Source organism: Tursiops truncatus, chromosome 3 (genome assembly GCF_011762595.2).
Source record: "Tursiops truncatus isolate mTurTru1 chromosome 3, mTurTru1.mat.Y, whole genome shotgun sequence".
NCBI classification, from domain to species: Eukaryota; Metazoa; Chordata; class Mammalia; order Artiodactyla; family Delphinidae; genus Tursiops; species Tursiops truncatus.
In genome coordinates, this window is record NC_047036.1 from 28031603 (window position 1) to 28057495 (window position 25893).

Consider the following 25893-nt stretch of genomic DNA (forward strand, 5'->3'; position numbering starts at 1 on the left):
CTTGGGACTTATTTGCCAGCCCAAAGTGCTTTCTACCTGCCTGCAACCAGATCTTGGGTGTCTCTACCAAGGTGAAAACTGGAATTTAGGCATCAACATAGAAAGACTTCAAGTGTGTGATGAAGGTCCCTTCCCCTCAGGGATGCTGATTTCATCACAGGACCCTCTAAACATCGGAGTCTTAAAGACCCAGAGGGTTGAAGTTAGAACAATAGAATAACTGAAAAGTAGAGTTTTCTGTAGACGGTAACCCTGTTCTGTGCCCACACCATCGATTGTATGGCTGTTTACATCATCTGCATGAAAATATTTTAACTTTGTGTTAACAAACCATAGTGACTTATAATTGTATGACTATTCAACTTTATTAAAAACATTCTAGAAACATTTCACAAAAGTGGGTTTATTTCCATATAATGCTTATTACAGTTTTCTTGCTTCAGTTTTATCTAAAGCCAGGCCAATATCTTACTCTAAGTCACTTTATTAGTAATGCATGCTCTTTAGATATGAAGTCCTTTTGGGCAACATGCAATATTCAGTTATCTATTGGCAATGCACTTCTAGGAAAGTTATGACATTTGGTAAGAGTAAACTTCAACCCCATGACCCTATACCGAGGTGGGGTGGGGGAGGGAGAATAGACACAAAACCACAAAAACATTACCAGTCAAGCACATTGTAACTAACATCCATTCACTTTAAAATAGCATTGTATATGGATTCAGGAAGAGTTTCAAAATATTTGTAGATCAAAAGGAAAGGGTCAAAGACTGGCATGAATGTGGAACACATTATTAGCTAAAAGGGCAGCTCTAATTCATTATCTCTGCTTCTAGCTATAGGGGGTAATCAATACAAGATACAAGTAAACACATAGTTCAAAAGCCTTTGTGGAAGTTCAAACTGTAACAGGAATTAAGGGCTCATTACTTCTAAGGGAATTCATTATGTAATATTTGTTAGATGGACATCTAACAAATGTAGTGCATTTTAAATATGATTCAACGTCAAGGTAAACGCATATTCCAATGATTCTTTGCTTAAAGTAAACCAATTTGGGGTACTGTCATCAGAACTTACGGCACATTCTCATGAGTATCTTTTTGGTGGCAAACTTAATCCTTTGAGAATTGATTTTTGGGGAGGCATAGGCAAAAGTCAAGTGGCACAGCTGCTCTGTGAATATTGATTAAATATGGTAATCAAAGAAGTCACCTAATTTTTTTTAAATATACAGATTTTTTTATTTTTTGCCTGCGCTTTGCAGCTTGCGGGATCTTAGTTCCGTGACCAAGGGATTGAATCCGGGCTGTGGCAGTGAAAGCACCGAGTCCTAACCACTGGGCCACCAGGCAATTCCCATATAATTTTTTATTTTTTAAAAAGATTAAGCAATTTTATTATATGTCTCCTAAGTGAAATACCCTTATATTTTGTATACTTAGTTTGGCTGTATATGTTTGGGTTTACAGCTCCTTAAACATGCCATGTCAGTGTGTGTATAGTATACTAGGGTAATTTCTAAGCTGATAGAAAAGTGGGTGATTATATCCGTACTGTATGGACCTACACTCACTGCAGGCCAAAGTCAACAAAGCTCTGCTGTAATGTAAGAGATGCAAAGGAAAAGAGTCAATCTGATAATCCAGATCTGGCAAGCCCAATTCTGGATCACAGGAAAATTCTATTTCCAAAAATATAAGCCATTAGAAGTCAAGATTTAATTATAGCATTATCCTTATAAAAAAAAGGAGTCGTCAATTATTTCTGAGAATTGTGAATACTTCTGCTATCTTAAAGCTATCTGGAATTACTTAAAAAATATCTATACTTTATCCATGAATATTGACCCACTGGATCAAAGTGTTACTTCCCAGTCTAGACTTTACAAATATTTCTGGTACCTTGATCCAGGCAAGTGCCCCCTATTCTTTCCTTGGCCCCATCATAATCACTGCATCCTGTTCTCTGAAACGTTGTAAAGAATGAGGAACCCAGGGCTTCCCTGGTGGCGCAGTGGTTGAGAGTCCGCCTGCCGATGCAGGGGACATGGGTTTATGCCCCGGTCCAGGAAGATCCCACGTGCCGCAGAGTGGCTGGGCCCGTGAGTCATGGCCTCTGAGCCTGCGCGTCCGGAGCCTGTGCTCCGCAATGGGAGAGGCCACAACAGTGAGAGGCCCGCGTACCAAAAAAATAATAATAATAAATAAAAGAATGAGGAACCCAGACCCTCAGGGGTTCCTGAATGTTGCTATTAGAGCCACCAATACTCTTTGCAAATGACTTCTCTGATGGGAACAATTATTTCCAACCTGTATCAAGAAGGGAACTCTCTTTTAGGTGCCTAGGAAAGAGTGATAAAGGTTGCCGGGTATATTAGTCAAGGTCACTTGGGAAGACTGTTTTGTGGTTTCTTCTTCTGAGCTCCTGAGTCATCCCACATTACTGATGTACCTGTAGTATGATTAGCAATGTAACCAATAAAAAATTTTTTTTAATACAACATGTAGAACCATCAAATCTAAAGTCCCTCATCATGACAATACCAGCTCAGCTATAAGTCTTCCCAAAAGTGGAGCTGGTCTATTCATACTTTTACTTAGTTTCAAAGAGCAGGAAGCCTGCAAAGGTGGAGAAGCGCTGGTGGTCCCCGTGAAGAGCGCCATTGCCCATTCTCAGCCAAACCTCATCCCCTTTGGCCAGTTTCAGCACTGCATGGTTGCTGGATGTATCTGATTTCCCCTTTGTTTCATAACTAGAAAGAAAAAAAGGCACCAACTACTTAGTCTTTGCAGTAAACAGCCAGCTCTTTACCAAAATCCGTCCTCCCTTCTCTTCCGGAGTCTCATACAATTACGTATAGTCCTGGGATTAAATTCTCTAAATGCCATGTGAACAGAAATGACATGTGCCACTTATATATAGGATTCACCAATACAGCTCTCACAAACAGCCCCCCTGCTCCTTCCTCATTATGACTGTGTGGAATGCTAATGACAATGATCAGCGTGACCTTGGAAGCCATCTGTTGAAGCCCGAGTGTTTGAAGAAAAGGAATTTCTATCATGTTCAAGCCCTTGGACCAATGTTATAGCAGTTCAGTCCACCTTAACTAATTTAGAATTTGGTTCTAAAGAAGGGTGCTGCCGTATTGCACTAAAACCTGTTTCATCGGCTCATGGTCAGGCAGAGAGCGGTGAGGAAACAGATATCAGATATCGTGGGCTTGAAAGTTGGAGATCCCTGTCATGCTAGAGCAAAACGTTTAGGAAAACCTGATGACTTGGAATAGAACGCCTGATGCATAAAAGTGTCCACAAGCTTGTTGTTCTTTCCTCCTTCTGACTGTGGCAATGACAATGATGTGAGAATTTGGGAGTCAGTTTTATAGATGGCAGAAATGCTTTCACCAGCCCACAACCCTCAGAAACCTGGTGGAGCAACCCTCCTTCCAAACTCCACACAATTCCCTCCTCCACCCTTTCCACCCCATCCTTCCCCAACCTGAAACCAGGCAAGAAAAATTGAGTTGTAGTGTGTTCGAGCCACAATATTCTGGATCTCTTTGTTGCAGCATTTCACCTACCTAACTCATCTTTTTCTCTTTTGGCTTTTCAAAGCCTCTTACTAGAGGCCAGGGTCCAAAAGAAAAAAATATGGCAATCCCCACAAGTCATCAAAAATAACCGAGAAAAGATAACAACCACGAAGTTTTTCACAGTTTCACAATACCCATTTATTTAATTATGGGAAAGGTGTTGGCCTCTCTTCCCTACATCTTAAGCTTATATCAGAGCAAATTGCAATATTTCTTTTTTAAATGAACTTTTTTCCAAGATGCCTAAGGGCCAGGTTGCTAAGGTAAACATCAGAGCCACAACACTGCCTAAAGAAGGAAACCAGCTCGCAACTCTTGAACCGCCAGCTCCAGGGATGATAGAGAAGGCCATCAAAAGGACTAAACTCTAGGCAAAGGGGGCGGAGAGTAGGAAAGGAGAAGAAAAGGCTGAGAGGGAAGGAAAGAAAGAATGAGTTGAGAAAAGAATACAAATGACTAGTTATGGGGAGTGTTGCTAGTAATTAGTTCAAGACCTCTTATCAACCTGCTTATGATCAAGTTTATCAGATTCACTGCTTCCCAAACAGTAAAAATAATCTGGCCATATATTGTACATGGGAGGTCTCAACGACAACAAGGTTTATGCCAGTCTCTGCTGATTCCTATATACCCGCTGGCATTGGCCATCCTTTGAGCGAACAATGGCAGCATGGATACCTATGATAGAAAAGGCCACTCACCTGTACATGCTGAAGACGGTGTTGCCATTGTGCATGAGGTACACATACACTTCCTCAACGTCCTCATGCTTCATCATGCTGAAGGTGAAGAAATACACACCTGAAAGAGGCCGATATTTATCCACATTTATATTAACTATTGTACATTGAGGACTGGGAGATAGTGGGGAGATATGTCACATGACGTCACACTTCTTTTGTTGCTATTCTACATGGTATGTAGGTTCTTCTTGGCCTTTATTTCTATGAGTGTCCCTTTACCTGCTCTCACCTTCAAACTGCTTTACATATTACTGAGACTTTCTCAGTGCGTAGACCATGTTTCCCTAACAAGAATACAAAGTCTTTAAAGGCAGGATTTGGCTGTATCTCATGGCCTCTCCTTGCCCCTAACAAAGCGCAAAGTATATAAACCCATCCCTAGGTTTAGATTAACCATCATTCACACCTTCCTCAGGACACATATGGACAAAGTAGAGAGGCCTGCATGGAGGCACCCGTGGTCTTCTGTGGCCTAACAAAATGACCCAACAGCTTCCCTGGTGGCGCAGTGGTTGGGGGTCCGCCTGCCGATGGGGGGGACGCGGGTTCGTGCCCCAGTCCGGGAGAATCCCGCATGCCGCGGAGCGGCTGGGCCCGTGGGCCGTGGCCGCTGGGCCTGCACGTCCGGAGCCTGTGCTCCACGGCGGGAGAGGCCACAACAGTGAGAGGCCCGCGTAACGCAAAAAAAAAAAAAAAAAAAAAAAATGACCCAAGTGCAACATTGTCATTAGCCAAAGATAAGAAAGTACTGTAGCACAGTGAAATGTTCATCAGTTCTAACAGCTCCAGCAATTTCTCATGTTATTCATTGTAAGTAGGTGAAATTATGTACAATAAATAGATTCAACTTTGACTCAGCAGCATGACCTTGCTACTAAAAATATGAATCCTTTTCATTAAAATAACACCAACATATTTTAAAATATGTTAGTTTTCTTGTAAGAGTCTAGGGCTCCTAATTGAAAGTAACTTAATATACCTGATACACTTTAAATGCCAGTGTAGAAAATACCTTCACTGAAAGATTAAGAAGAATCCAACAGTAGAGAGATGAGCGAAAAGGAAAATCTTCCTAACTCTAAACGATCTTGGTTTTGAGAGTGCATTTGGGAAAGATGAATGAATATAAATCATCAACCTCTTATTGATTTCCATGCTACATTTTTAAACTAATGGCCTTGTCTTAATCCATTTGAGCTGCTATAACAAAATACAACAGACTGAGTAGCTCATAAATAACAAAAATTTATTTCTCACAGCTCTGGAGACTGGAATTCCAAGACCCGGTGAGGGCCCTCTTCCAGGTCACAGACTTCTGGTTGTGTCCTCACATGGCAGAATGGGCTAGGGAGCTCTGTGGGACCTCTTCTATGAGGGCACTAATCCCATTCATGGGAGTTCATGTGATCTAATCACCTAATTCCATCACCTTGGGCATCAGGCTTTCAACATGTGAGTTTCAGGGGGACACAGTCAGACCACAGTAGACTTTGTAAAAGAAAAACCCAGAAACATCTAAAAAAAAAGCACCACATAGTTCTATGCTGTTTTCCAAAGATGCAATCAAATAAAATAGAAGCTCTAAGGCTACCATGTTGATCCATCTGCCTCTGAGTCAAGTTGAACCAAATAAAGATGTATGATTGGGCTTCCCTGGTGGCGCAGTGGTTGAGAGTCCGCCTGCCGATGCAGGGGACACGGGTTCGTGTCCCGGTCCAGGAGGATCCCACATGCCGCGGAGCGGCTGGGCCCATGAGCCATGGCCGCTGAGCCTGCGTGTCCGGAGCCTGTGCTCCTCAACGGGAGAGGCCACAACAGTGAGAGGCCCGCGTACCGCAAAAAAAAAAAAAAAAAAAAAAAAAAAGATCTATGATTATGCTTAATTTAGTGCCAGGCTTGCATATTCAATGTGCTGAGAATAAAAGATACGATATAAAAATAAGTCATGTTCATTCATATGCCTAAAGATTGGTCCACAGATGAAAAGTAAAGGCAGATAGAAATTAGAGACTCAAAGAAAGTAATTTATATGTGTGCAGTTTTTCACATTTTACAAAACTTCTTATTACATGCACACACAACAATTTTCAATGCCTCAAGAAGATAAAGTGGGAATCAAAATGACAGAAAAAGGGACTTCCCTGGTGGCGCAGTGGTGAAGAATCAACCTGCTAATGCAGCTGACACAGGTTCGAGCCCTGGTCCAGGAAGATCCCACATGCCACAGAGCAACTAAGCCACAACTACTGAAGCCTGCCCGCCTAGAGCCCGTGGTCCGCAAGAAGAGTAGCCACCACAATGAGAAGCCCACATGCCGCAACTAGAGAAAGCCTGTGTACAGCAATGAAGACCCAATGCAGCCAAAAATAAAATAGAATAATAATAATAACAAAATGACAGAAAAAGATATTACTTTTCCTGGAAAAAATGATGACTATTATAAAAAATAGATGCAGAAGCATTTTAGGAAGACTAAGAAACCAAATGGTGAATAACTGAAATGACTATAGAGTTGGAAATATAATTCAAAAGTGAATCTATATTATATCCACACATGGCTTTGCTCTGCAAGGGAAGGTACTAAAACCAGAGGTAATACATTTGAACTCTGTTTTTCAGGTCTTTGTGCTGCATAATTGTAAAATTCAGCCTTCTCTGTCCCATCACTCTCAGAGTTAAGAAGTATGAAAAGGCCATTTTATAATCTATTGGATGAGGTTTAAACAGTAAAGTGGGAGTCAAATGATGGTTGTTATTGTCTGAATTATGTCCAGCTCAAGAGAATTCTAAAAAACAACTAAATCCTTGAGCTTCAATTATAAAGCCATTGAGCAATGGAAGCATTCATTGGGCATATCTACACACCTATGTAATCTGTGGCACAGACAGTGTTTAACAAAATAGTTATAGGAAAATTATAACAAGCCTTCAGAGCAGAAAATCACATAAGAAGATTTAAAGCTGATTGAAGCATGATGAAAGATTGCTTCTATCACTTCGTATGTCAGTTCATTTCTGACTTCAGCTGGGTAGAAAAATAAATCAAGGCACACATTAAAAGCATTTGTGACAGGACTTCCCTGGTGGCACAGTGGTTAAGAATCTGCCTGCCAATGCAGGGGACACGGATTTGAGCCCTGGTCTGGGAAGATCCCACATGACGCGGAGCAGCTAAGCCCATGTGCCACAACTACTGAGCCTGCGCTCTAGTGCCCACAAGCCACAACTACTGAGCCCACGTGCCACAGCCACTGAAACTTGCACACCTAGAGCCCGTGATCTGCAGCAAAGAGAAGCCACCGCAATGAGAAGCCCGTGCACTGCAATGAAGAGTAGCCCCCGCTCGCCGCAACTAGTGAAAGCCCGCACGCAGCAACGAAGACCCAACACAACGAATAAATTTGAAAAAAAGAAAGCATTTGTGACAAATCTAACATGGCCACTGCACCCATCCGAATTTTCTTTTTTTTCCTTCTCAATACCATATACAGAGACAAGGAAAATTGACAACAAACACCAAAAAAGTATCCATTCTCTGCAAAACTAGGAGACTGAAAAAAAAATCAATAAACTTAACATATCAGTTAAGTCCTGTCACATGTCACTGACCGCAGGCAGAGTCACGGGGAGTCAACATGGAGGGCAAGGAGTTTTGAGGAAGCCAAGTGGCAGCAGATCTCAAACAGTGCCCAGAAAAATGCACTCCCTGATGCAGAAGGGCCACTCTGAAATATAGATGCTGAAAAGAAGCTCCTGTGAGCAGGGCTGAGATAAAGCAAAAGTTATGTTTGGGGAGAAGGTTGCTAGATAAAGTACAGAAGGTGTGGAAAGCCATCCTACAGTGGCAGATCTCAGAATCTACCAGCAAATATAAGTCTCCTAAAGGCGAAGGAACCGGCCAGTGCAAGGCTGGTTTTAGAAGTTTTCCTAGACCCAGTGCAGTCTGGGGAGACAGAGAAGTGTGGCCACACAGGGCGGCTGTAGTTAAAGGAAGTGGCGGGGCTTCCCTGGCGGTGCAGTGGTTAGGACTCTGTGCTTCCACTGCAGGAGCGCAGGTTCGATCCCTGGTAGGGGAAGTAAGATCTGGCAAGCCCTGCGGGCAGTCAAAAAAGAAGTGTAGAGTGCTCGCTTCGGCAGCACATATACTAAAATTGTAACGATACAGAGACCAGCATGGCCCGTGTGCGAGGATGACATGCAAATTTGTGAAGCATTCCATATTTAAAAAAAAAAGAAAAGGAAGAAAGAAAACAAAGAAATGGGGAGTCCCCTGGCAGCAAGGTAGGAACCACCAAGCCACCAAGCCTGGAAGTGTGCTGGGGTCCCTCCCCTTCCCCAAGAAACTACTGCATAGAGCTGATCTAGGAAAATTCTTCAACCATCGGTTAATTTTAGAAAGTAGAAAAGAACAAAAATTACTCACCAAGAAGAAATTTTATCATGTGGTAGATGAAAAATGTAAGCAAAGATTCCATCATGGGTTTGAAATATATTGATGAAGCAAATCCCTCTATGAAAGAACATTGTAAAACAGAATACAGAAATCCATGGTAGAAATGACCAGACAAGAGGAGGAACTGAAAGCCAGGACATCATGACTAATGTAAAACACAGAAAACATAAAAAAAAAAAAAAAGGATCACAGAAACAAGATGGAAGAAATTGGAAGAAGCAAAAAGGATAATTAATCCCTAGAAGATGCAATTTTAAGCATATGCAGGATAGAAATGGAAAAAGCAAACAACATGAAATGGAAGTCAAGAGCACCAAAAAAGATTAGAGAAAATAATGCATACAGAAGACAGACTAAGAAAAGTCAAAAACAAAACAAAGAAAGTATACTTGGAGTTCTTAAAAAGTTAACCAGTGGTGTACTAAGGTGCAGGGGGAGGGAGCCAGGGGGATGCTTGCGAGCCGTCCACCCCACAGGGGAGGAGTATTTTATCTCTGACATGTTTAGAACTGCTGGTCTATGATGCTAATAAAAAAAATCTAGCTAACTTTCATTGGCTTTATTACAGTTTTTAAATATTCTATAGACAATATATCCCGTTTGCCTAATTTCCTAACACAAGTCAGACTGCTCCCAATGCCACCTCACCTTAGTACAACGAGAAGAAAAAACTTTATTTATGTTTTAAAATATAATTCAAAGAAGATTTCCCAGACAAAAAGAAGGCTTACACACACATATTGAAAGGACACAGCAGGAAAATCTGACCCAGAATGATTAACACTTCTTCTAGAAAACTCACTGGACTTTGAAGATAGAGAAAGAATTCTTTGGGAAGTCAAGCAGAAAGATTGTCACTTATGAGACGAAAAAACTCAGACTTATGTCAGAGTTCTCCAGACTAAATGCCAGGAAACAGGACCAAAAAAAAAGAAAAGTAAGCCAAGGTTTTTATTTGCAGCCAAGGTTATAACAGTTTAGAGCATGTAAAGTCTCAGGGAATACTGATGGCATAAGCTTTCTTGAGAAAATTGAAGGATAAAGTTTAGCTAATAAAGAGATATCTGGGAGACTTTGGCAATATGACTAGTGGTGAACATTGAATATATTTAACTGCAAGGTAAGTCCAAATCATAGGAGGGGTAATGTTGACAAACTAAAATGTAATTGTTTTATACCTTGACAGTGTATAAATGATTCAACTACCAAAAGTTAAAAATTAAGAAAGAGAGAAGGTGGGAGACATAATAAGCTCATTGATTGGCTTATTTGTAATATTTGAGGTAGATAGATAGATAGATAGATAGATAGATAGATAGATAGAAAACACTATCCAAAAGAAAGCTGGGGAAGCTATAATATACTAAACATAGGAGACTTCAGAAATATTATCAAGGATAAAGAGAAACATTATATAATGACAAAGGGTCAATTCACCAATAGTCTAAATGTCTTTTAACTCATGAGTGGGTAAACAAACTGATACATCCATTCAACGGAATACTACATAGCCAGAAAAAGGAAAACACTATTGATTCATACATAGACATGTGTAAACGTTAAATGAATTTTGCTAAGAGACATATTGTATATATTGTACAATTCCATTTATATGACATTTTGGAATTCTAAGGTTGGAAAACTGATTAGTCATTGTCAGGGGTTAGAGTACACAGGGGTTGACTACCAAGGGATAGCACAAGGGAATTTGGGGGATGAAAGAACTGTTCCATTTGATACTATGGTGGCGGGGATATATCTCTATGCACTCGTCAAAACCCATAGAGCAGCTGTACACCACAAAGAGTAAATTTTGCTCCTTGCAGAGTTTTAAAAACTCAACTAGAATATGAGAAACTCAAGATGAGATTATGACAAATGAATCTAACTGTATTACAAATGAATGAAGTAACAGAACTGAAGGGCATGGGGGAAAAAGATGATCTAAGGGCTTTTAAAGACAGTGTTTTGGCTGGAAGGTAAAAATAAAAAAATTGGACACAAACATTACACCCTAGTTGGTAACTTTGTTTCTCATGGCACACGGGTTTGCAATTTTTTAACTACTTTATTTGTATACTAAGGTTCAACAAACAAGTAAATATATTATAGATTAAGAGAGCCAGGGTTCACATTGTCAAAGAAAGAAGTTACAAATAAATAAAGAGGATGCTAGGATGAACTCAGTGGTGCTGGATTTGTGTCAGATGTATCAGAATGAACTCATGTTTTTTCGTTTGTTTTTTAACACACAACATAGATAGATAGATAGATAGATAGATAGACAGTAGGAAAATAAATACAGATATGTATGCATGCATGATTAGTATACATGTGTATTTCCTAACTGTGTCCATTGACAGGACCCAGAAGCAGTGACCTCCTAATAGCGATGAGTACATTTAGCACCCAAGTTTTGGTTTCTAAATACTAGTCTCCCAAGACTCCTTGGGAAAATGGGTATTTCCAGAGCTAGGACAGGGGAAAATGCAATATGAGCTTGAAGCAGCTTGTGAACTAGAAAGTAAGAAAGTGGTTGGGGACTGAATAATGGCCCCCATGTATGCCCATGTCCTAAAATCCCCAAGATCCGTGACTGTTACCTTATATGGCAAAAGAGATTTTGCAAGGGTGATTAAATTCAAGGTTTTGAGATGGGGAGATTAACCTGGATTATCCAGGTGGGCCCAGGGTAATCACTCTGTCCCTATAAAAGACCAAGGAGGTCAGAATCTGAGAAGACAAAGTGATGTGACAGTGGAAGCAGAGATTGAGGTGATGTGGCCAATAGGCAGGGAATGGTGACAGCCTCTAAAAGTTGGAAGAGGCAAGGCCCTAGAGCTCTCCAGAGGAAACAGCACTGCCCATACCTGGACTTTAGCCCGGTGAGACGGATTTTGAAGTACTGACCTCCAGAACTGTTACAGAATAATTTTGTGTTGTTTTAAGCGTAGTTTGTAGTAATTTGTTACAGCAGCAATAGGAAATGAATACAGAAGTACTCAAGAAAAACTTTTTTAATGTTTTTAAAAAAGGATACGGCCTTCCTTGGGGTGTGGCAAAGGAGAGGGGATTAACTCAGTTATGACACATTTAAACTGTGAGAATAATGGCTTTTCAAGGCAGAGGTAACTATGCCCTTAAGCTTTATTTGGTTAGTTTGAATGAGTTAATAATCTAAGTAGCCCACAGTCATCATCATTTTTAAAAATGTCTCTGTCTTTTCATATATATATATATATGTTTTAACCAGAATCACAAAGAACTCTTAATTCCCTTAGGGTCTTTCTTTCTTTGTTCCCTCCCCCTTCCTTCCCTCCCTCCCTCCCTCCCCCACTTCCTTCCTTCTTTCTTTTGGTTGCTTAATTGATTAATCCAGTCATTTATTTTTACCTCTCACCTGATACTGGGGCCCCAAATCTACCGGTCATGACATCGAAGAAATTTCCGATGTTGGTTTCGACACTGCTGAAGATAATCCCACTGTTCTGATTGCTGAAGTGAGTTGCCAGAGAAGCCATGAACGCAATCTAAGCAAAGAGTTGGTGGTTAATTAAAAGGCAATTTATCTTAGAGAAATAAGGTTTTGATACAAGTAAGTTTATTTCACCAATATTTGTAACAGCAAGATTGGAAATAATTTAAACATTAATCTATAGAGAAAAATTAAATCATGGTGATTTCTAACATTTTTATGCTATGCATCATTAAAAGTATATATCAACAGTTCTGAGCATGTGTTTCAATGAACATTAGACTTTAAAGTGCTTTCTGAGAGATTAAAATTCTATTATCAAATAATACTGGAAAATTTGGATGAAATCTTCTACATATAGCTATTAAATGTCCATTAGCATATACTAAAGGATCCGAAAAGTCCTGCAGCCAACTTTTTAACTTTGTTTGCTCTGTGTTATTTTCTCCAAAAAGACACCTGTGATATTATGATTTATAATAAATATATATTTAGTATTCGCCCCCAGTTCTGGCAGAGAACTAAAATCCTCAGAATTTCCTAAGTGTTGAGGGCAATCAAGGTGTCTTTTGTTATGTTAATGAGGTAACTTTGGAAAAACCCCTCGGGAGGGTCTGGTTCCCTGCGGAGCCCACCACGTGATTAGAGAGCTTTGAACTCTCAGTCCTCCCCCATCCCCCCCTTCTCAGCCCTGCCCCCAAACCTCCGGAGAGGAGAGGAGAGGAGAGGAGAGGAGAGATAGGGGCTGGACAGAGAATCAGTCACCAATGGCTAGTGATTTAATTACTCTTGCCTAAGTAATGAAGCCTCCATAAAAACCCAAAGGACGGGGCTTCCCTGGTGGCGCAGTGGTTGAGGGTCCAGCGGCCGATGCAGGGGACACGGGTTCGTGCCCCGGTCCGGGAAAACCCCACGTGCCGCGGAGCTGCTGGGCCCATGAGCCATAGCCCATGAGCCATAGCCGCTGAGCCTGTGCTCCGCGACGGGAGAGGCCGCGGCAGTGAGAGGCCCGCGTACCGCGAAAAAAAAAAAAAAACCCAAAAGACAAGTTTTGGAGAGTTTCCCAGTTGGTGAACGCATGGAGATTTGGAGAGAGTGGCGCTCTTAGATAGGGAGTGGAAGCTCAGACCCCTTTCCCCACACCTTGCCCTATGCATCTCTTCCATCTGGTTGTTCTTCAGTTACATCCTTTTATAATAAATTGGTGAGCAAGTAAGTAAAATGTTTCTCTGAGTGCTTCTGTGAGCCGCTTTAGTAAATTAATCAAACCCGAGGGGGGGGGGGGTCATTGGAAGACAGAAGCACAGGTGATAACCTGAACTTGGATTGGCGCCTAAAGTGGGGGAAGGGTGGGGCAGTCTCGAAGGACTGAACTCTTAAGTGTCAGAAGTGAGCTGAATTGTAGGACATCCAGCTGGTATCCGAGAATTGCTTGGTGGTATGGGAATAGCCCACACTCGGAAATTGTACCACCACTGGAGAGTCACATTTGAAAGTCAATGCCAGTCCCCTGTCCAAATGAGTCATTGAAACTGAGTGTGAATTAGATCAATAAATTCTTTAACTTGCTGGGATTATCCATCTTGAATGAATGGAAGTTTTAAGGGAGAGGGGTGAGAGAAGAGAGAGCAAATAATTTGAAGTTCTGGAAGACTTGGGGTGTGGACAGGGAGGCAGGCCTGGGAGAATCAACACAGAAAGGATTGGGGCAGTCAGAGGACAGTGTGAGGGCACTGGACACAGAAGGATGAAGAAGGGGTGACACCAGAGGACGAGATTTAGAAATGGGGATGAAGGGGCTGGAAGTCACCCTCCGTTACAATCTGCCCAGGACCAATCTTGTCTCCACTTTAATGCCTTCTTCAAAACATGTGAAAGTAGTTCTCCCTAATGACCATAACGTGTTTTTAGGGTTAAAAAGCTGATGGAGCAAATGTAATAATTGCCCAGGTGTTCTCCATTAAACTGGCTACTACAAGGCCCCTTAACTAGCATATAACCATTCCCAGATTTGGGTTAGTTTCTAGCTTTGAGAACCATCCATCTTATTAGGTACCTATGACCTGGGCGATGGCATCTGTCTCCTTTTCTTTGTAAATTTACACTGGCACACAGACCGCAGGTTGCTAAAATTATTAAGCAGCAGTCATTAAAAAGTTACGAAAAAAAAAGACGTTACGAAACCAAAGAAGCAGGTTGAGTAACACACAGGATCTCTTAGCTTACCCTTAAAATAACTTGATTCCCCCCAAAATGATGGAATTTATCCAAGGTCAAACAACTACCACATGTGCCCAAATAAAGGGTAAAGTTTTCCCCCACTGATATTTCAGATAGAGTGGCTGTACCTTATAGTTCTTTGAAAGTTTCTCGTGTTATATAGTATTGTCCATGAAAATATTAATCAGTAATCAAAGACAGAAATTGGAAAATTTTATCAGAGCCAACCTGAGGATTATAACCCAGGGGACAGTCTTTCAGAAAGCTCTGAGGACCGTTCTGAAGAGGTGTGGGGATAGGGGGAGAAACCAGTATCTATGTGATTTGGGTGAAGGGGTCCATGCAATCAAGCACACATCTTGGTAGAAGGTTACTGCTCTTCACAAGGAACAGATATCTTAGTTAATGGTTTCAGGGCTTTTCTAAGTAATGGTAAGATGCAAGAAACTGGGTTCATAAATTTCTCTCCTGAAAAGATCTAACTGTCTGAGGGCCAGTGCTGTCAGTTTTCCCAGAGCACAAGATGCCTCATCCTGATCTCCGCCCTGAATTCCTTTCACAGTGTATTGTAGGTCAGCGACTGCAGTGGTAATGACTTGGTTCTTATAGAACTGGATGGTGGGCAACATTCTTTATTTTACAATCCTCTCCCTTCTGTTCTTAATTTCAACCAAGGTTTGGGAGGCATTTTGTGACCAATTGTCCCACTGCACTAGGAATGCTCATTCCCAGGTCAGGAGAGGATTTCCTTGACGGGACACTTCATATGCTATTACTGGACCAGACCCAGTTAACAGCAGCCAAAAGCCTGTGGACCACCTGTCTTACTAGTCTGTTACGGTCCAGGAAATGGCTCCCTTTTGTTGCTTCTTCCCATATCCCGAGTTACACTATTACAATCATTGATCTTACAGGACTATATATTTGGTCAATTGTTTCAAGTCCCCTAGTCATCATTATTTTTATTGGAAGCTCAGTCACACACTGGTAATGAAAGAAAAAATAATCTTAAAATAGGCAGAACACAAGTAATATAGCTAGTAACATTAATAAGGTTGTAAGTAAGTAATGTTATCTTCTAAGGAGTTACATGTCTGGCGTCAAAAGAAGAGAAATTAATCTTTATGGTGGAGCAGTTATTTCTACCATTGGGGAGGTCTGGTTAATACATAATGCAGATGCACAAGGCACACTAGACGGGAGGGAGGAGGCCAAAATGGGCAGAGAAAAAATTATGTTTCAATTTTTCTTGTCTTGCCTTAAAATATGAATTTGATTCCATCAGTATGTTCTCTCAGTTACTTAATTTTAATCACTAGTTGCTGTTTCAGGAACACATACCAGCTAGAAACAAGCAATAAAAAAATGCTAGTTTTCGATGTTGATAGGAGTCCCTTGGAAGAATCCATCTTAAAAATATTAGCCAAATAAATAAATAAATAACCCAGACTTAGTAATTTTCTTGGTGTGACCTAACCTCACATTTGCAAGTTTTAGGTGTTACTGACAACAAGAATTTTGAAGATTACTTAAAAGAGAAATAAAGAACAGATAAATGGGGGACTTTCCTGGTGGCTCAGTGGTTAAGAATCTGCATGCCAGTGCAGGGGACACGGCTTCAATCCCTGGTCCGGGAAGATCCCACATGCCACAGGGCAACAAAGCCCGTGCGCCACAACTGCTGAGCCTGTGCTCTAGAGCTTGAGAGCCACGACTACTGAAGCCCGTGCACCTAGAGCCTGTGCTCCACAACAAGAGAAGCCTGCGCAGCACAGCAAAGAGTAGCCCCTGCTCTCTGCAACTAGAGAAAGCCCACGCACAGCAATGAAGACCAAACGCAGCCAAAAATAAATAAATAAATTTATATATAAAAAAAGAACAGATTAATGGGTAGTGGGCTTGAGATAAAATGTCCAATGATAGCCTCATAAATGAATTAAAAAAACTTTAAGCTGAAATGAATATGGTCTCATGACTCAAAATAAAATGCCTCCAGTAATAAAGATACTGATGAGAAAACCTTTAATAAAAATTAATGCCACGAAATCTGATCTGATAGAATTACTTGTATATTAATATCCATATATGTAATTTAAATATGCAAATGTAACAAAATTGATAAATAAATGGAATGGTCAAATATCTACTTAATAATATTTTATGCATCTAAAAGTTTACATATTCGAGTCGCCAAAAACCTTGTTATTGAACATGTCTCCTCATTTGGAAAATGGAGATTAGCTGATGTTCAGGGTTGCTTTGTAATTTGGTCCAATGAGGGTGTTGAATTTTACCCTTCGTACATTTCTCCCTAAGAATGATTTCAAAGCACTTTGACAGCATAGGTCTTCTGCAAACACCCTGTGGTGGAGATGAACAAATTGAGACAGGTTTACCCAACACTGAGGATGAAGAAGCACTTAAGCCTTGTCATTCCTGGACCCTGAGTGAGGGTCATCTGGAGACGCGCCAAGACGATTTACCTGCAGTTCTGGTGGGATCCCCGGGTAGCCCTTCTCTCCTTTGGGGCCGTGCTGCCCACGCTCCCCTCGTGGCCCCAGATCACCTTTGTCTCCTTTCTCTCCTTTGGCCCCTTCGTGGCCAGTGGCTCCGTTATTGCCATTGTTTCCATGGTTTCCTTAAACAACCAGACATCATCACATGAGAAAGCCCAGTCACTCATACTCACCATCTATTTTTATACAAATGCAGCTCCTTTCTTCAAAAATGACAAACTTAATTGTAAAAGGGGACCGTCTGAAACCAGCTCAAACACAGCCATGGTGACATCATCAGATGGGATCGCTTTTAAATGGGACACTGAAAACAGCCTTAGATACTCCTAAGGCTCCAGGCTCCAAAGCCTGTTTTACCTATAAAGCAAGACTTGGATGAAAAATTGCATAGAGACATTATAAAGCATCCTTTATAAGAGCAAAGATTTGAAACCACCTAAATGTCCATCAATACTGAAAGGGCTAAATTAAAAAATGGTACATCCCAGTAAATGACGTTATATAGTCACAAAAAAAGAACGCTGAAGAAAAATATTTAATAGCATGATCTTTTTAGATAAAAAAGGTTATGAATCAATCAATAGTGATAGCATGATACTATGTATATGTGTATATATATGTATATAATATAAAATATGTACATGTTTTATCCAAAGGGGAAAAAGACTAGAACAAATTACATAAAAATATTTTGCAGTGGTTTATTTTTTTCTAAGTGGATGAAGCACAAATGATTTTTGTGTCATTCTATACACTTTTCTGCATTTTTGAAATTTTCTACAAAGAACACAAACTACTTTTATAACTGGAGGAAAAGTAAAATCATTGATAAAAAATTTTAACAGTAATCTTGAAAGCAAGACTTGGATCATGATTTCAACTCTTCACTTTACTTTGCTAAGAGATAATTTCTACACCTCTCCCTTTATTTTTATATTTGTTGAATTCCAGGCCCTTTTGTTGTTTATTTTGTGTGCCACCTTTGGTCAGGTTTCATACCGAGCTTGCAATTCTTCCAGCTTAATGAACTTTGACTGGGTTTACAAGTTAATGTGCTCATGACAAAACTGTTCCTGATGGGAAGCACGTAGCCAAGGCCAGCCTGTCCTGTGACCTCAGAAGAGTTTAGACGTAAGAAGATTTTAGAGGCATCTGAAAGTCCCCTACCCATAATCACTGTACGGGCTGCCTGCTGCCCTTGGTGTTCAGTGACATAGATTCCAAGCTACTGATCATAAAGTCTAACAGAGCTCTTTCTTATTCTAAATTTGGTTTCATTTGACAAGCCACTCAAAAGTATTAAGAAAAATTAAACCTTATTTGTTAAATATTAACATCAATGGAGTAACTCAGAGAAGAGCAAGCAGACATTTGCCAAACCCTGAGAAAATGTTCTATATCCCCAGGAATTGACCTGGAGACAAGAAAGTCAGTTAAACCCCCAGATAGATTTGGAGGTCCTGGGACAGAGGGCACCTGGGCTGCCCTTTCCTTGGCTGACCCAGGAGACTAGCAAGTTCCCCAAATGATCCATGTCTGGGGTGCCACTCAGTAGTAGAGATGGCTGAACAGTGGGTCTAGAGGGACCCAGTGGAGCTCTACAGCGTGCCTCGTGCCACCATATGGTGCTGGAGCCCAAAAATGTCCCCATGAGTCCAAGAGAGGCATGAAGGTCAACTGAGAGACAGCTGAGCATGGAAGCGCCTGGGGATTAAGGGAAGAAAAACTCAGCTAGACCTAGAATCAGACAGAAAGATGTGTAGCTCAGTAAAAGAGACTGTGAAGATGACTAAAACCTAGACCAGCAAGCTTTCCTCCGCACTCTCACTTCCCAAATCCCCTGAAGCCTAGATCTGGTGCGCTGTATGGAGCACACGGTGGCAGAAACACTGAAACAAGAGTATAAACCTGTTCAGCTCCAGTGGTTGCAGACTCCACGCTGGGGAAGGGCCTCCTGGCCTGTAAGCTGGGGCCCCAGCATGCCTAATGCCTATGGGATTCTGCAAGCAGTATGGATAATAAATACTATAGTTTACACAGTTCCACCTCATTAACTCAATAAGCCCAGTTCCCCACCCAACTCTCTTTTGGATTTTCCATGCATAAGCTTTGGATCACACACAAGTGATCCCAACTCACTGAGCTTCACCCCTGGCTCCTGTTTTGGCACAGTGTGCAATTAGACTGGAAACAACGCATCTCTCTCATCCTTACCTGGAATGCCAGGGAGGCCAGGAGGTCCAGGGGGGCCTTGGTAGCCTCGAAAGCTGTAGTCTCCATGACAACACTTGCTGCAGTCTGGGGGCAGTCCTCCAGTTTGTGGAGACTTTGAAAAAATACAAAGAGAAGCTTCAGAGCAAGGTACATATGAGTAATTAGAACTTTTGAGCTTCCTCTGGCCACAGCCCCTAGGTAAGCTTAATTCCAAACAGCCTATGACAACATCAGAAAAGAAAGTGTGGGGTGACTTATGTCATCTTATGTCAATGGCAAAAGGAGTCAGGGAGTAGCTAAGGTGAGGTGATGATCAGAAAGGCAAAGGAAACAGGAGAGTCACTAGAAGAACAGCCTCTTTGGAAAGTGGGAGTGGGAGTGGAGGATTGGGGCTGTGTTTCTGGGAAGTATGTTCCTGCTGCTACAGGAAGAGAAAGCTCCCTTTCTCTTCCAACTGCCAGCAGTCTCAGATGTAGCTAGATTGAGTAGATGACCCTCGAATGATAAAAATTACCAACCTCAAATATAGTTATTAAGTCTATCTATATTCATGATACTGGGTAAAGAGTTCTTAGAAATTCTGAATTATATCACAACACACAAAAATTGCCTTAGAAAATAAAGGAAAGAAAGTATTCATTAGTCCAATAAATTCTTATTAATTATCTACATCCTGAAACAACTTTAACTCCCTTTTTTTAAACTTCCACCTTTAACATGCTGTTCTGTTTCATATTCCACTTGAAAATTTAAAGTGATTAACGCATTATTTGAACCGAGATTTCATGAGTACTTAATGGATATTAAATGTATTCAAATATGACACTGAGTTCAATGCTTCTTTATTCAATGATAAATTTCTAAAAAACGTGTGCTTACTGTCAAGGAGCTAGAGATTTGGCAGAAGTTGAATGGCAAAAGAGTTAGAGTTGCTCATAAAATTTGGAGTCTCTTCTAAATTGGCAACTTTTTTTAAAAAATTATTTATTTATTTATTTACTTTTGGCTGCGTTGGGTCTTCGTTGCTGTGCACGGGCTTTCTCTAGTTGCGGCGAGCGGGGGCTGCTCTTCCTTGCGGTGCACGGGCTTCTTATTGCGATGGCTTCTCTTGTTGTGGTGCACGGGCTCTAGGACTGCGGGCTTCAGTAGTTGTGGCTCACGGGCTTAGTTGCTCCCGTGGCATGTGGGATCTTCCCAGACCAGGGATCGAACCCGTGTCCCCTGCATTGGCAGGTGGATTCTTAACCACTGCGCCACCAGGGAAGTCCCTTAAACTGGCAACTTTTAATGATGGCTTACAAAAGACTCGTGGAAACTTTCCTCGACACCAATTATAATTCAAAAGTTTTTTGAAAATAGCATATTGTTGCTAAGGGATTCACTTTTTAAAAGGAAAGGATGGGGTGAGAGAGGAAGGATGAGAGAGAGAGAGAGAGAGAGAGAGAAAGGGAGAAAGGGAGGGAGGAAGAAGTCATTCAAAATTGAAGTTTTCTCTATCATTAGAAATCCAAGCAGAACAATGTATCAAGGCTTCACACAGCTGCACCTCTAGACTTTTATAGCACAGGAAACTCTACTCAATACTCTGTCATGGCCATGGAAAGGAATCTAAAAAAGAGTGGATATATGTATACGTACAACTGATTCACTTTGCTGTACAGCAGAAACGAACACAACATTGTAAATCAACTATACTCCAATAAAAATTATTTAAACAATTAAATTAAATTAAAACAAACAAACCAAAAAATAAACTTGGGCTTTTTTCCTTGCTCTCATTCCTTTTTCCTACAGGTTCCCACCTATAGCTATTAAGAAAAAAATGCAGAACAGCATCTGTAGTCCCAGCAATTGCCTGCAATGGCTCAGAGCTCAATCTCAAGTTTTCAGTAGCTAGGATTTGGAGCAATCTCTTAGTCTAGTCTTCTGTCCCCCAGACCCAACCTTGCACAGGTATGGGAGTCTATGAAAACCTTTTATAAAACTGGCAGAGGCAAAGAAAATCAGTGAAAGCAATTGGTCTGAGACAAGGGATTTCAGACACTTGGAAAGTCAGACACCACAGCACCACCCCACCTTCTAATCCAAAGATGCAATCTGAGAAGTAGGTATTCTGTAATTTCCTGGTATGGTTTTGCTAATATGAAATACAGCTGTTTAAGTTCCAAGAGATCCTAAGCTCTGCCAATAAGAAATTTTAGGGAAGGAGAAGGGTGGGGAGGGAGGGAAAGTACTGAAGTGGAACCATTGGTTTAAAAATAGAATTGAAAAACTGAGATGCTAAGAATATCAGAAAAAGAAGTGGACTGGAGCCAGAACTCCCATCATAGGTCTGTGTGACTTTCGTGAAGTCATTTTCCCCCAGGCATCATTTTTCTCGTCCACTAAATTAGAGGATAGGGTAAAGGTGGTCATGAATTTTCTTTCCAGCTCTATAATGCAAACAAGGATACTGAAGTCTTTTCCAAAGCCTCAGATGGTGACTTAGAAAGATGTTGTTTTGAAATCTAGTGTCTGGGTATGAGGCGTTAGCGCCAGGAGATGGGGTGCATACCCGACCACTTTGAGAGCATAGCGCTGCCGCCAAAACAGGGAGAGACTTCTGGTCAGTAAGTGGCCCCTTCCTGAGAACTGTCCTGTGACATTTCACAACATGGTCCTCCCTCTGGCTTGGTCTTTCAGAGTTCAGTCAAATGGAACCATGTTCATGAGCCTTAGAACAAGTTGGACAGGATGTGTTCATTGAGAAGTTTTCTCCCAGGTAAGGGAAAATGACATTCTAGGTAGTTCTCTATATTACCCTCTCAAGTTTATCAACTCCTTTCCCCAAATTAGGTCAAATTTGAACACCAAGTTCATGCAATTGGACAGCATGGGAGGAAGAAAGTCCCTAAGACAAGTTCCATCCATTTTGTAGATGGAGGCCTAGGGGCAGCTACTGAGAATGAAGCTCTACTATTGGGAAATGACTTCAGGAAAGACAGTCCACAGCTCCTTCCTTAACTTAAGGAAGAGGGAAGAGAAAGAAGGTGAAGGGAAGTGGAAGAGGGAGAGATAGGTGTCCAGGAAGAGAGGGGAGCTGGATAAAGGCGAACAATAAAGAGCTACAGAGAAGAAAATGTCAGGAAAAGAGAGCGCAGGTCTGCTCAGCCCACCTCTACACATCTCCGCACAAACGCTATGGCCAGAGTCATCTTTCTAGAACACACACTTGATCACCTCACTTCCCTGCTATGCACAAACAAACAAACAAACCTTTGCTGGCAAAATAAGGTCTAAGCTTCTTCACCGGCCAACGGAATCCATCAGGTGGCATTAAAATCACTGATGTCTTCCTCCTATAGCCCAGCTCTCCAGCCACACCCACTACTCAAGCCCCTCTCAAGGCTCTTGCTGTGGCACGTTTGTTTATTTTATTTTTTCCGGGGATGCCCACGCTTTCGTCTCATCATTTGAGATCCGACTCAGCGGCCACCACTATTCTGACCCTTTTCCCCCAATAGTCTTTTGTGCCATTACTTTGTTATCACATGGTACTTAATTACCTGTTGATTTATCCCCGCTAGAGCCCTTCAGCATTGTTCAGAGAGAGAAGCTTGGGTGTATTTATCCCCATCCTAAAGCATGACTCACACTAGAAGCACACAGATTAATCGGTAAAGGGATGAATGAGGGAAAAGGAGGATTAAAAGAAAAGAAGCAGTGTGGGAAGTGAGGCAAGAGGGAGGAGCACAGAGCAGTCCTAAATTCAATGCGGGTCTCCGTATCCACTGGCAGAGAGCTGTACTGAACCCTCTAGAATACCAGTGGCTAAATCTCCTCACTATCTCCTGTTGGGGGCTGGTTTGGAAATACTTCAGGAACCCAAGGGAGTTGGAAAGCCCCCCGGCTTAAAAAAAAGAAAACCTAGAAAGTGGCTTCTTTTCCCCCTCATCTGATTTCCACATGCTAGATGCCTAGAGGCACTAGAAGGTGGGGTGGAATAGAAACGTAATTTGGATTTCAGTCAAGAATTGATGACCGATGACAGCCTACATCTGCCTTCTGCTGCCTCTGGGGGCTCACATGCCATGACCAGGAAGGATCCAGCAAAGAGCCCATTTTTTGAAGTAGAAAGTCCAGATCAAGGCTTGGACAAAAGCACAGATATCTTTACCACTGAGAAAAACAATGAGTGGTACTCACTCTTCAGCCAAAAGATTGTCAAATGAAAGAACAATCTGTAAAAGTGGCTTTCAAAAAGCAGGATTGGATTTAGAGGTTATCATTTCTTCCACGGCTCTGCAAAGGAGCAATTTTTTCTTGACCAGGCCCCACAGAATAGTTCGGGCAACTGCATTTGTGGTCAAGTTAGAAGTCCCAGGTTTGTCGCAGATCTACAGATGCTTCTGCCTGTGATCTTGGTCTGATCACACTACCAGTCTCAACGCAAACTTTCAATCTGTGGTCAGAGGGGTTTAGATTTCAGCTGCATGGACTTTGTCAGGGCCTATTCAACGCATATAAGCAGTCAATTCTTGTAGTAAAACTTATTTGTTCAAAGATCATATAATTCAGGGGGCTTCCCTGGTGGCACAGTGGTTAAGAATCCTCCTGCCAATGCAGAGGACACGGGTTTGAGCCCTAGTCCGGGAAGATCCCACATGTCGCAGAGCAACTAAGCCTGTGTGCCACAACTACTGAGCCTGCGCTCTAGAGCCCAAGCGCGACAACTACTGAGTCCGCGCGCCTAGAGCCGGTGCTCCGCAACAAGAGAAGCCACAGCAATGAGAAGCCTGCGCACTGCAACAAAGAGTAGCCCCTGCTCGCCATAACTAGAGAAAGCCCACGCGCAGCAATGAAGACCCAATGCAGACAAAAATAAATAAATAAAATAAATTTTTAAAAATGTTTAATAAAAAAAAACAAAGATCATATAATTCAGAATAACTCTCCTTGCCCCTCATCTGATTTCAACGTGCTTGATACCTAGAAGACAAATCAAAATCTGCTTCTTCCTTATGTTGTACACTTGAAGCTAACATAATGTTATATGTCAATTATACCCCAATTAAAATTTTTTAATTTAAAAAAATAATAAAGACATACTTGAAAACCTGTTTCTTCCTGTTCTTAATGCTTTCGATTAAAATGAGTTTCATCAATTTGCCATTCACTACACTGAAACCTTAACTCACTCCCGTACTACCCTGAAAGAGTTAAAGATGTTTCCTTAGATGCTGTGCTTATACTCAGCATCTTACACAAGTCCTCTGTGATTATCAGGCATTAACTCATACAACAGAATCAAGTCTGCACTTTAAACACAGTGTGCTTTTGTTTTAACTCTTTGGTCCTTTTTTAAACAGAGTGAACGTAGAGACTTAGCAACTTAGAGGGCTATAAATCCAATTACCAAGCCTGGCATGAAATGTCACAGTAAACTCGCAAATCAAGTGAAAAACTCAAAGGGCAGCTTCTCTCTGCTGGGAAGAATTAACGAAGTCCAACTTACGATCTGCAGATGATAATCTCTAATGATCTATCTGCAAAGGTCAGATCTGCAAAGGTCAGCTCTCCTCCTTTCCGCATCAACAGAGCAAGAAAGAAACCAAATCACAGCAGAGCAGGGCTGGCTGTCCCTGTTCCCCTTTCTGATGGGACAGCTGTGGCCTCTCTATCTCAGTCCATCAGTGCTACCTCTGCTGATTTTCTAACACAGACCAGCCTCGTCCCCAGTATCCCACAGCAACCCAGAGAGAGAGACCCACAAGCAGCTCAGCCAACTTCTGGAAAGCATCGATCCTAAGAATCATAGCTGGAAAAAGAGCAAAAACAACAAAACTCATTAAGCTTTGACAGTAATCCTTAAAAGAGAATTCCGAGTACCTGGCCCCAGAATGGGGTGATCTGGGCTAGGTCATCTACCTCGGGGTGCGGTAGCTCATCTGGTCTCAGGGGTTTTAGGTCTGTAGAAGTGTTATTATCCACAGTCCCAGTTTTAGGATGGCTCCGCTCTCTCACTTTCTCCCTCTTGGAGCCGCTACGGCCAGTCTGCTGATGGCTTTGCACTATTCTCGCCACCACTTTATTAGCTCTTCCGCTCACCTCCATGTATTCATCTTGACACAGGCAAAAAGGGAGGAAAAGCAAAGCCAGCAGGTGCCAACAGACGAGCTGCCCTCCGAGCATGATTCCCAACAGAGCCACAGAGCCTCCTGGAGAAGATGGCTAGGGCTCCAGCTGCCGTGGTCTCTTCGGGCAAGTGCCAGGGCTGCAGATGAGACTTGCAGCCGGCCAGGCGGTTTTATACTTCGGTATGTAATAAATAAGGCTGCAGGCCAGAGGAAGAGCGGTGCTCCTCCGTGGGCGGAACGGCCCCCATTCATTACTTTCCCACATCACAGGCAAAACGATTTGTGTGACAGCTCCCAGTTGGTGGGTTCATAAATGTCACACCTTGGCACGTTTTTTGTTAAAGCGTGAAGAAAACATGCACAACCAGCTGGAAACAGGCAGCATGTGTCCAGTGGTTTGCTTTTGCTATTAGACATGGAAAGGCTGTGCCTTTGCAGTCTAAGATGCCGTTTGGAAAAACCTCCTCCCGGACTTGCCAGGAAATTCGGGCTTAACTGCATCAATTCCGTCTGAAATGGCAGTGGGAACGTGTTCAGGGCCATCAGGAGAGCTCT

The 25893-nt window shown here is 41.8% G+C and overlaps 1 protein-coding gene and 1 non-coding gene across 3 annotated transcripts; one reads left to right on the plus strand and one right to left on the minus strand.

Moving 5' to 3' along the window:
* Positions 1-347: 347 nt before the first annotated feature.
* Positions 348-25461, minus strand: C1QTNF3 (C1q and TNF related 3). Of its 2 annotated transcripts, none has more exons than XM_004324433.3 (6): positions 25310-25461; positions 19223-19334; positions 16976-17130; positions 12198-12327; positions 4303-4402; positions 348-2758 (listed from the first exon to the last, which is right to left on the minus strand). In XM_004324433.3, exons 1-6 carry the CDS (start codon positions 25391-25393, stop codon positions 2599-2601), a joined length of 741 nt encoding a protein of 246 aa, XP_004324481.1. In that variant the 5' UTR covers positions 25394-25461; the 3' UTR covers positions 348-2598. The 2 variants fall into 2 exon arrangements, with proteins under 2 accessions (XP_004324481.1, XP_004324480.1); XM_004324432.4 differs by having other exon boundaries at positions 25091-25461.
* Positions 8466-8569, plus strand: LOC117311980 (U6 spliceosomal RNA). Its single transcript, XR_004526169.1, has one exon. It is a non-coding gene; the product is annotated as a U6 spliceosomal RNA (small nuclear RNA).
* Positions 25462-25893: the final 432 nt, after the last annotated feature.

Coding starts and splice junctions, on each gene's coding strand:
- C1QTNF3 (XM_004324432.4), bottom strand. CDS start 25,393: ATGCTCGGAGGGCAGCTCGTCTGTTGGCACCTGCTGGCTTTGCTTTTC. Junction 12,328..16,975: donor GGATCCCACCAGAACTGCAG/GTAAATCGTCTT, acceptor CTCTTTGCTTAG/ATTGCGTTCATGGCTTCTCT. Junction 2,759..4,302: donor ACCGTCTTCAGCATGTACAG/GTGAGTGGCCTT, acceptor TTTTCTTTCTAG/TTATGAAACAAAGGGGAAAT.